We start from the raw sequence: 11,683 nt of genomic DNA on the forward strand, positions 1-11,683 counted from the left end.
TCATGAATGATTAAGCACTCATTTATTCCTCCTCTTCCACAAGTTCCAGCAAATTAAACTAAATGTAATACTCCATTCAACATTAATAACATTGGATATAGAATTATCTTTTTTTTTTTCACAAACAAAATTAGAAGTTACTCATGTGCCATTTAATTAGCTTATCATTTTCTAATACTAATTTTTATTTTTCACTACATCTTAAACGGAGTATGTGTCACTTAGTCTCCTTGTAGAGTTTAAATTATATTAAAATATTTTAAATATTTTATTTTTATATTTTCTAATGCCAAGTTTTAAGGACTAATCTGAATTTTCTTTTGTTATTCAATGTTTCATGGAATAGCCATTCTTTGATGATACAAAAGAATAGTTGTTACGGGAAGACAAGTATTAGAGAAGTAATGATCATTCCATTGAATGAATGTTACATTCAATCAAAGAAAGAAATGGTTTACCATTCAATGAATAAGGGGAATAAGCGTGGTGTTAAATTTATTTTTCAAAGAAATATAATTATAAGTATAATAGCTAATAATACACCCAAATAATTATAATCAAAATTAATCATTATAATTCACAATCAAATTGATAATCAAAATATATTCAAATTTAAATTAAACTAAATTTGAACAAAATAGATAGATATTAGGATTTAAATCAAAATAAAATATAGAAATAACCCAAATATGATTTGCACAATATAAGACTCAACCCTCAATTTCTAAGTTCCGTTGTTTTTATTTTTGGCTTGACTATAAAATTGACCTTCAAACTATACACTTAAGTAGCTAAAGTTTTTTTAATCGAAGTGGTATTGAAACTATAAATTTTATCTTATTTTATCTCAAAACATAATACCAACCAATAAGAGTGTGACAAGTAATAAGTGACATGTTTTTATTGGACATTGTACACTTTTGGGTAAAATGAGATGCAATGGATAGTTTAAGTATCACTTTTGATCAGAAAAAAACTTTAAATATCTTAATTTATAAAACAGTATAAGGAAAATATTGCAATTAAGCCTTTATTCTTTTATAGTGAAAAGCTTTAGAATTATTAATTCTTTTGTTATGTAAAATTGAAAGCAACCAAACAGATGGATTTTTTAAAATAATAATAATATTTTCAATTTTAATATGGTTAAGGTTATAAAAGCACTCAAATTTTTCTAAAAAACAATTAAGCATTTATTATTATTTTTTGCACTCAATTGGGTACTTGAACTTTCAAAATACATAAAAAAGGCTTTCAAACTTAAAAAAAAAAACAATTAAACCATTTTTTTTGCACTCAATTGAGTACTTTAACAGTTGACCGTTAGCTACCACTAATTATTTTTTATTTAAAGCTACCTCGTGTCACAACCAAGGCGTGACATGAGGAAAAAATATAAAAAATAAAAATCAATAAAAGTTATAGAATTATAAAATTTTATTAAAAATTATAAAAATATATAAAAATCATAAAAAATATAAAAAATTGTAAAATTTTATAAAAATAATAAAAAAATTATATAATGCATCAAAAAGGCCTTTTAACCGTTGACCATTAAAGTTAACGGCCCCAATTTTTTTCCAGTTAAAGTCATCACATGTCGCAACACAGCGTGACATGTGGCAAAAAATGATAAAAAATAAATTTTAATAAAATTTATAGAAAAATTATAAAATAATTCTTTTGGTACGATAATTTTTATAATTTTTTTACAAATTTTATATTTTTTTACAATTCTTTATAATTTTCTTACGATTTTATAAAATTTTATATTTTTTCTATATTTCTATATATTTTATATTTTTTTTACGATTTTTACAAAAAAATTCTAATTTTTAATATTTTTATTAAAATTTAATAATTTTTATAATTTTATAACTTTTATTAATTTTTATTTTTTATAATTTTTTGTCACATGTTACGTCGTGGTTGCGACACATGGTGGCTTTAAATGAAAAAAAATTAGGGCGGTTAAATTTAATGGTCAACTGTTAAAGTATATAATTGAGTGCAAAAAAAAAAAGGACTTAATTGCTATTTTTGAAAAAAATTGAGAGATTTTTTGATGCATTTTGAGAGTTCAAGTACCTAGTTGAGTGCAAAAAAGAGAGCAGGGGCTTAATTATTATTTTTTTAAAATTTGAGGGTCTTTTAGATGCATTTTAAAAGTTTAAGTACCTAATTGAGTATAAATAAAAGGGTTTAATTATTTTTTTTAAAAGTTTGAGGGTTTTTTACAATGTTAAACCTTTTAATATTAAAAAGAATAAACGAGTCAAAGGCCCAATTGTATGGACCGGATCTACAACAAACATACAAATTTAATCCAGCCCGATCCGATCCAATAATCAAACATCTAAAGTTGTTCATTCAACTTCAACCTATAAATTAGTCAAAATAATAAATGCTCTACGAGTCTTGGCCATAATTTTATTTTATTCGATTTTCTTCTCTCTTAGAAATTTAAAGAAAAAAAGGAAAAAAAATAAAAAGAAGAGGGCTTTTTGTAGGTTAATTCTTCTAATATCTTATCCCAAATTCATTTTCCGCTTATCTGAATTTTCCCCTCAATTTCTTGTTTCTCATTGAATTTTGATTTGCAGATTTTGGACGGATCGCCCATGGAAATTGCTTCGGATGAAACCACCCGCATATGCAATCACTGGTATGTATTAATATACGGGTTTCTTGAAATTGTGTATCTTTATGATTTTATTTTGTATAATTGATTTTAATTCGTTGAACTTTTGATGCAATCTTTTTTCTTGTCTTTCTGATCCCTGCCTTTTTGTTTCAATTTTCATTGTGGATGAATTCTTGTTGCCTGATTTGTCTGGAAATTTGTGTACTTGGAAATTAGTTTTTGCTTAAAAAGTGATTAGTTGATTTAAGTTGATCAAATCAAGCTGGAAAGGGAATGACTTAGTTAAATTTCTTGCTTTGATATCTTTTAGAACCTGAAATTATGTTTGTTTGATGCGTTTATGATTGCAATCAGTTCATGTGATCAGGGGTGTCATCTTTTTTAATTGCTGAAAATCTATTAAATTATGAAAATCTTGCTGGTATTTTGAACATTACAATATATTGTTGGAACCCTTTCTTGAGGTTCTTTTATGCTTTTGGACTATAATTACAATCTACTTGATACTGAACTGCAAGCTTAGCAATATGTTGAATAAAGCTTTCAAATTCCTCTTTTTCCTTTTTATAACGAATGCTTGCTGTTGATATGGAACCTTCACATGTGCTTTGTTGTGTTCCTAACATTATTAGGATGCGGAATATAAGTTTTCGATTAAAGAAACTGAGGTGCATAGCTATTCCCTTTTTTGTACAAGATGTGCGTTTTTAGTTTTTGAATCCTGTTTTGATGCCTGCCTTAGTTTTGAGGTGGTTTAATAATTAAATTTTATGTTGCAATGATTTCTTTCATTAATCTAGTTGAATGAGGGTGGAGGTCTTTTTATTCCATATGAAATGGTATTGGAAAATTGCATGCCCTAGAAATTCTAATGAGTAACTTTTTTTTCTTTTTAATGTTTTCAGTGACAGGGCCATACCTTCTTCAAATATTGATTTGCATTACGCTCATTGCTCCCGGAATCTAGAAAAATGTAATGTTTGTGGTGATATGGTTCCAATAAGGCATGCTAAGGAACATTTCTTAAACACCCATGCTCCGGTATGGTTTAGGTCTTTTCTGATTGTTTGTAATGAATCAACTTTTTACCTTTCTTGTTTACTTTTTCTGATTTCCCTATCATTTTGATGGCTTTGATGCTGCTTGAGCTAGAAGCAATTAAACTCTTGACCCTTGGGTGTAGCTTAATAAACAGCAAGACTAGATAGTATTCAAATCTTAAAATATGTTACAAATTTTCAAAAGTTGATTTTTTAAAAATTCTTTTAAAATACTTTATTTGGAAGAAAGCTTGGCAGAGGGATAACTAAGTTGTCACATTTGAATATCTTATTGGCATTGGATTTGTAGTTTATCTGTGAAAGCTAATCGAAAAAGCCTCGTTACATTGATGGATATTTGAGTTGATAACTCCCCTCCCATTTCCTGATTTTGTTCTTTCATTTGAACTTCTTATTTTTCCTTTTGTTCGGGTTTTGATGTCTCATTTTGGCATGAAGTACTATTTTCTCAGCTATTTTCATTTGAACTTATTAGGTCTGAAGAATCTATCAACCACCAGAGATTTAGTTAAGTGTAAACATTCATGAAATATTAAACACTTAAATAAGTGGAAATATAGACTCCAACTAGTCCTTAAGTGATTGATAACAATGGGGAGGTGCAGTTAACCAAGATTTGTTAACCAAGTCACCAAGTTTATTGTTGGTTAATTCAATTATGCTTTTGTGTCTTTTGGTAATGTGCAAGTGCATATCTACTTAAAAATCTCACATAATGCCTTGTACTAAATTGATCATGCTATTGACTCATTATGTGAGCAGGTGGCTTGCTCATTGTGCAGTGCGACATTGGAACGTGGAAATCTAGATATACATAAAGGTGAAAGTTGCCCCCAGAGGATTGTTAATTGTGAGTTTTGTGAGTTTCCGTTGCCTGCTATTGATCTGGCTGAGCATCAGGTAATTATGAATAATTTTGAATGAAAGGATTCATATTATATATGTTAGGAGAAATTTTTACAATATTGTTTTGCTTTGTGATTTTAGGAAGTCTGTGGGAACCGGACAGAGATGTGTTATCAATGTAACAGATACATTAGACTGAGAGAAAGATATAACCATGCAAGTAGGTGCACTGGTATTGCAGAAAACAATGTGGAATCTTCCAGGTACATACACTATTTACCTTTAGAGTGTTTTGTAGATGCACTAATTCAGTCATGACCTGACATGGTGCATAGTTTAACTTTGTTCCCGTCATCTGCATATAGATGGAACTTATCTCGGTGAAAGTACCATGTAGACCCTTGTACTAGTAGTTGCGGATTGCATTTTGCCCCCTCTACTCAAAAAATGGGCAAATTAGTCTTTGTACATTAGATCTAAGAGTAAACTGGTCTTTCCTTTAAAATTTTCATCTATTTCTACTGTTAAAAAATGGTCACGTCATCATGAGGTACACGCTGCACATTATGTGTAACTATATGGTTATTCTGCCAACCACACCAGTTTTCAACAGTAGAAATGGATGATTTTTTCAATAGAAAGGACTAATTTGCTTTTTGATCTAATGTAAAGGAAATAATGTCATTTTTTTTAGTAAAGTGGAAAAATGAACCTGACTTCTAGTACAAAGGTCTCTAAAGCCCGAGAAGTCATGTATCTTATGACCTAAGATTATTATTTTTTGTTCAATATGACCTAAGATTTATTGTAACAATGTTTGAACATATCACCCGTACTCGAGCCTTAGTTTCCTGAAAACCATCCCCAGAATTTTGCTCTTCGTTGCCTGCCATATCCATCGTCATTATGTTTATACGAATTCATCTTGGGTTTCATTAATGGGTTTGGGATCTATGGTTAGGGATGTGGGGGCCCCTGAAAGGGAACAAGGTGCTCCGAGAAGGCAGCCACCTGAATATTCACGGAAACGACTTATATTCACCATTGCGGTAACCGGCATTGCTGTTTTATTCGGATCACTTTTTTTCCAAAAGAAGGCGGAGGCCAGTCAGGTGCATTAGCAGAATACACTACACAAACTGGGGCGTTATGTAAATCAGCTAGAGAGCTACGTTTTTAACGTTTTGTCACTTATCTGTATCCATCATATTATCCTAAGAGCATATATTAGTATTATTGGTGCTGTATCAAATTCATTCAGATTGGGATAATATGCTAACAGTCCAATGCCATATCTGTTTCTTAGTTTGGGTCACAAAATGTAATTTTTTTCATTTCAAAATTTAAAATATAGAGAAGAAGTTTTCGACTAATTTTTTGGGCAATTATTTTTAAAGAAAAGAATAGAAAATTTCGTTAAACGCTGCTGTTATTTATCATTAAAAATATTTTTAATAAAAGAATATTATTATAAGGATATTTTTAAAAATATTTTTATATAAAATTAATAAAATTAATATGTTAATCAAAGTTTAATTTGATTTTTACATAATTTTTATAAATACATATTTTATATAATATCTTTTAGTCCACATAATTTAATATCCTTAATTTGTTTTTTTTACTAATACATTATCATACGTTCACCATGTGCTTGTTTTGTTAAAAAGAATGCATGTACGTATAAGCATTAAAATTATTGGCGATTTTTTTTTTGAGTAGACGTTTTATTTAAAGAATGTATAATTATTTTTAAAAATAGTAGAGGCTTTAGGATGATTTTTCCTTTTTACAAAAATAAGTATTTTTAAAAGGAAATTATATTAAATTTAATATTTGTTGACTTAAAAAATTATAACTAAACTAATCATCAATTAATTCGTCACATCAATTTAATTTGGCTTTATATAGCATAGAGAATTGGTTTTTATATCATTTTCAGAGTTAATTGCATCAAACATCCTCAAATTATGACACTCATTCTAAATTAAGCCTCAAATTTTAAAGCATTCTAATTAAATCCTTAAACTATATATTATATCTATAAGGTCCTTTCATTACTAAAATCGTTAATTTGATTCAAATTTTGAATAATTAAAAAATAATATTATATAAACTTGATTTTTTCAGTCGATTTAGTTTTGGGTTTCAAAAATTGAGAACCAATCGACAACACCATCTAAACTAATAGCGAAATAGACAAAATCGTCCCAACCGACTAAACTGAAACAAAAAAATCAATTGTGTCTATTTTTTTTTGGTTAAAATCGATTTTTGCTCTCCCCTAAATATCATAGTTTTAGAATATTTTGTGCAATTAAATCAGGGGGGTTGGTTCATCCAATATAACATTACGACCCATAATCTTACATTCCGGAATGAGATTATGGTGTTTGGATTTTAACATTCTGACCCTCCTGTAATATAGGGTGTAATCTACTATTATGGGTAGAATTTGAATTTTAAGACAAAAACACCCTATATATTTATTTTATTTATCAATATAATCCTTTTTATTATATTTTAAGACAAAAAAATCAAATATCTCCTTGTTCCTTTTCTTTTTCTCTTGTAAGTTTGAAAATTAAAATCTCTAGCCTTTGCTTCCCAATTTTAACTCTACACCCTCTTGGACATTCACTCTCGTCTACTCCCAATTTTAACATGATATTTCTGAATTCATATCCAGATGTTTAGTATGTCAGCAAGTTAAAGCTGAACATCAGGTACCTTTAGGACTTTTATAGCCAGTAATGATACCAGAATAAAAATCAGAAAGAGTTATTGTGGACTTTGTATTAAGGTTGCCCTTATCTCCGAAAAAGAAAGATGTCATTTGGGTAATTGTTGACCGTTTAACAAAGTCTGCACACTTTATTCTGGTACGTATGAATTTCTCCCTGGATAGATTAGCAGAGTTATATGTTTCTGAGATTGTCAGATTACATGGAGTGCCGGTCTCCATTATTTTAGATAGGGACCCTTGGTTTACATCTCGATTCTAGAATAAGTTGCAAGAAGCTCTGGGTACACAATTACATTTCAGTACTGCATTCTATCCTCAGACTGATGGTCAATCTGAACGTGTGATACATATTTTAGAAGATATGCTTCAATGTTGCGTGCTAGAATTCGAAGGTAATTGGGAAAAGTATCTGCATTTAGTTGAATTTGCATATAATAATAGCTATTAGTCAAGCATTAAAATTGCACAGTATGAGGATTTGTATGGTCGCAAATGTAGAACTCCGTTGTATTGGACGGAGATCAATGAGAAAAAGATACACGGAGTTGATTTAATCCACGAGACTGAAGAAAAGGTAAAGGTAATTCAGGATAGCTTGAAAACAACCTCTGATTGTCAAAAATCTTATGCAGATCTTAAACGAAAAGAGATAGAATTCCAAGTTGGCGACAAGGTATTCTTAGAAGTATCGCATTGGAAGAAAGTTCTTCGGTTTGGTCGTAAAGAAAAACTAAGTCCACGGTTCATCAGACCATATGAGATCACCGAAAGAATCGGACCTATTGCATACAGATTAGCATTACCACCAGAGCTTGACAATATTCATAATGTTTTCCACGTGTCTATGTTACGATGGTATCGATCAAATCCTTCTCATGTTATTTCCCCGACAGAAGTTAAGATTCAACCTGATATGACTTACAGTGAGGAACCGATCAAAATTATAGCAAGTGAGACGAAAGAGTTAAGAAATAAAAAGGTAGCTTTAGTAAAAGTTCTTTGGCAATGTCACGGAATAGAAGAAGCTACCTGGGAATCGGAGGAAACAATGAGAAAGCAATACCCAAACCTCTTTACTGGTAAGATTTTCGAGGGCAAAAATCTTAAAGGGAGGGAGAGTTGTAACAGCCCGTTTTCAGTAAAATCAGAATAGTGGTTTCGAGACCACAAATCTAAGTTAAAAAGAAAAATCATTTTAATAATAATTCATGGTCTGCATAATTATAGGAATAACGTATAAAAATTTTGTTAACAAAATTTTACCGATTACATGTTAAATTGATAAAAGGACCAAATTGCATGAAATGCAAAAGTTGAGTTCTAAGTAGATATAAGTATAAAATAGCTATGGAATTCAAAACTTGAGGTCCTTATATAGAAATTAGACCATTAAATGAAGTTAGTAGATAATTATGATGATTCATCTATGGAATTTGAAGAAAAGAAAATGACTAAATTGGAAATTGAAATAATTAAAGATGATAATAATTTAATGTCATCTTATTTTCATCATCTTCCCAGATATTTTTATGGAAACCTAGCTAAGAGAAAAGAACTCAAGCAAGCTTAATTAGGTAAGTATTCTTGTCCCGATTTTAGTAATTTTATATTTACGAGATCGTAATAACCTAATCTAGTTAATTTGGGGATTAATTTGCAAAGTTATCAAGTATTAAAATTTTTCCATGGATGAGTATGTTGAAAATTTGAAATTTATGGTAGAAAATGAAAGGTTGTTGATAGATAAACAACTTTTGTAAAGGAAATTTCCATGAAATTGTGATTTAAGGACTAAATTGAAAAGATGTAAAATTCATGAATTTTTTTTGATTTTTGTGAAATACGTGGACTGCTATTGTTATATGTAAAAAATCAGTTAGGCTTGGAATAAGGATTAAATTGCATGAATTTTATTTTCCGAGCCTAGGGACAAAATTGAAATTAATTAAAAGTATAGAGGAAAAATGATACTTTTGTCTAAGGTGTGAATTGGGTTGATTTGAATATGAAATTCAATAAATTGATGATTAAATTTATTTATATAGATCCGAAAAGATCAAATAAGGAGTTAGATTGAGGAAAAGAAAAAGTGTCGGATTAGTAGATTTTCATACACGAGCAAGTGTTGAGGTAAGTTCGTGTAACTAACTTGTGTACATTTATATGTTTGAATTAAATGATGTATATGTGAATATCAAATTGTATAATTGTTATGTTTATGAAATTAATCGTATATCCAAAAAATACTCGATAAATATTAAAATCTGTTTGAATACATGAAAATCGATTAGATACAGGGCTCTCGTATTGGTTGTGGTATTGCATATGTTGCAGACACACTATAGCTCGAAAGAGCGTCCCGATATTTGCTCTCATGAGCATCCAGTTATATGGTTCTTGCGAGCTTCCTGTTATAGCTCTTTGGAGCGTCTCGATAGGTTGTGATCCTACATGTGTTGTGGACACACCTTAGCTCTTATGAGCATCCCGATATATGGCTCTTCGTGAGCTTCCTGTTAAATTGGCTTTTTGTGAGCTTCCCGTTATGGCTCGCTTGAACTTCCAGACATATGGCTATCCGAAGCTTCTCGATTAATGACTTTTCAGAACTACCCGTTATAGGCTCGCACGAGCTCCTTGAATACGGCTCTTATGAGCTTTCTGTTTTAACTTGGATAAGCTTCCCGTTTATGTCATTTTATAAGCACTCCCGAATATGAGTTGACAGGTTTACCACATTGTACACTGTGTACTGCCCATGTATCCATCGCTATTTTAAATGATTTAACGGGAAAGGTATAAGATGATATGAATTCAAGATGAGTGACTTTTGCCTTTTTCCAAAATTGAGCAATACCCCTTTTCTCTGCTATTTTTCTTTTCAACAATTGTTGCTTGTGCCGATTCTCCCTTTATTCTCCTCCTCTTGGCACTTTTTTGCTCTTCTTGTTTCTCAATTTGACTAAACCAATCCCTTCTCTCCCTCCTTTCTTACTCATTTGAAGTTCTTCTTATCACTTACTTAAAACCGAATTCTCCTTCTCTTTATTTCTTTTTCTGCAACTTTTCATCTCTGTCAACCTTGAGCATTCTTTCTTAATTTGGAATTAGGCCGAATATTAGTTATCTTTTCTTCTTCTTCTCTTCTGATTCAGTCGACATTTGATTGTTGTTCGTAACCGATTCTCTTCATTCCCATCTGCTTTAATCTGCATCGTCAAAAGTTTGTTGGTTCTGTGGCTGAATGCTAGTTCTCTTGTTGGCCGTGTGTTTTCCTTAGGTTAGTATTTGATTAACCTTGGTTATTTGATATTGATGCTTAATAATGGTTGTAGTACAGATAAACCACAGGAAGGTGAGATCGTTTCATAATCATACGGCTTAGGAAGTATAAGCCGATTTAGTTAAGGTAGGTATTAATCTTGGGTTCGGCTTTTGTATTAGAAAGGCTTGTTAAATCTTATTAATGGAATGGCTAACTGAGTACCCTAATCGAATATAGGTTCTACGCTCGTGGGCTACTGCGTTTTTCTTCAACAAGGTGTGTATACACACCATTTTAATCGTAGATCAGCAAATGCCGAAATCCCGAAATGTCAAAAAATCGAAAAGCCAAAAGTACGGCTATGGCTATCACATGAGTGCACAAACGTACGTGTGGATAAGTCGATAGAACGACAGAGGTCGCCATGAGCGATCTCGTGGTCTTAGGCCGTTTTTGGGCCAAATGGACCGGAATGGGCCGAGTGGCCCAATAGGCCTATGGGCCCTACACAAGTAAAATTTTCTTAGATGGAGAGAAAATAATGAGTTGACCATGGCGATCGCATGGCCAAGGGCAGTTTTGGGCTTAGTGGGCCACACGAATGTGTGGGCCCACTTAGGCCTATTTTCACTGTTATGACCATTTAGGTTATCTGAGTCACTCGTGTGATAGCCGTAGCCGTACTTTCGACTTTTTGACTTTCTGGCATTTTGGGATTTCGGTATTTGCCGATCTACGATTGCAGTGGTGTGTATACACACCTTGTTGAAGAAAAATGCAGTAGCCCACGAGCGTAGAACCTATATTCGATTAGGGTACTCGGTTAGCCATTCCATTAATAAGATTTAACAAGCCTTTCCAATACAAAAGTCGAACCCAAGATTAATACCTACCTTAACTGAATCGACTTATACTTCCTAAGCCGTATGATTATGAAACGATCTCACCTCCTTGTGGTTTATCTGTACTACAACCATTATTAAGCATTAATATCCAATAACCAAGGTTAATCAAATACTAACCTACGGAAAACACGCGGCCAACAAGAGAACTAGCATTCGGCCACAGAACCAGCAAACCTTTGACGATGCGGATTAAAGTAGATGGGAAGGAAGAGAATC

General features: G+C 31.3%; 1 protein-coding gene across 2 annotated transcripts; it reads left to right on the forward strand.

Moving 5' to 3' along the window:
* The first annotated feature begins 2,385 nt into the window (after nucleotides 1–2,385).
* LOC105774395 (uncharacterized) lies at nucleotides 2,386–5,924 on the forward strand. 2 transcript variants are annotated; one of them, XM_012596884.2, is made up of 6 exons: nucleotides 2,386–2,510; nucleotides 2,604–2,665; nucleotides 3,550–3,685; nucleotides 4,468–4,605; nucleotides 4,693–4,814; nucleotides 5,513–5,924. In XM_012596884.2, the coding sequence occupies exons 2-6, from the start codon at nucleotides 2,622–2,624 to the stop codon at nucleotides 5,670–5,672; spliced, it is 600 nt and encodes a 199-aa protein (XP_012452338.1). In that variant the 5' UTR covers nucleotides 2,386–2,510; nucleotides 2,604–2,621; the 3' UTR covers nucleotides 5,673–5,924. The 2 variants fall into 2 exon arrangements, with proteins under 2 accessions (XP_012452338.1, XP_012452339.1); XM_012596885.2 differs by having other exon boundaries at nucleotides 2,403–2,506.
* The last annotated feature ends 5,759 nt before the right edge of the window (nucleotides 5,925–11,683 follow it).

Source organism: Gossypium raimondii, chromosome 6, assembly GCF_025698545.1.
Source record: "Gossypium raimondii isolate GPD5lz chromosome 6, ASM2569854v1, whole genome shotgun sequence".
NCBI lineage: Eukaryota > Viridiplantae > Streptophyta > Magnoliopsida > Malvales > Malvaceae > Gossypium > Gossypium raimondii.

Bases quoted from the DNA above. Each gene is read 5' to 3' on its own strand.
- LOC105774395 (XM_012596884.2), top strand. From the start codon at position 2,622: ATGGAAATTGCTTCGGATGAAACCACCCGCATATGCAATCACTG. The intron at 2,666-3,549 runs GTATGTATTAAT...TAATGTTTTCAG, and splicing joins ACCCGCATATGCAATCACTG to TGACAGGGCCATACCTTCTT. The intron at 3,686-4,467 runs GTATGGTTTAGG...TTATGTGAGCAG, and splicing joins TCTTAAACACCCATGCTCCG to GTGGCTTGCTCATTGTGCAG.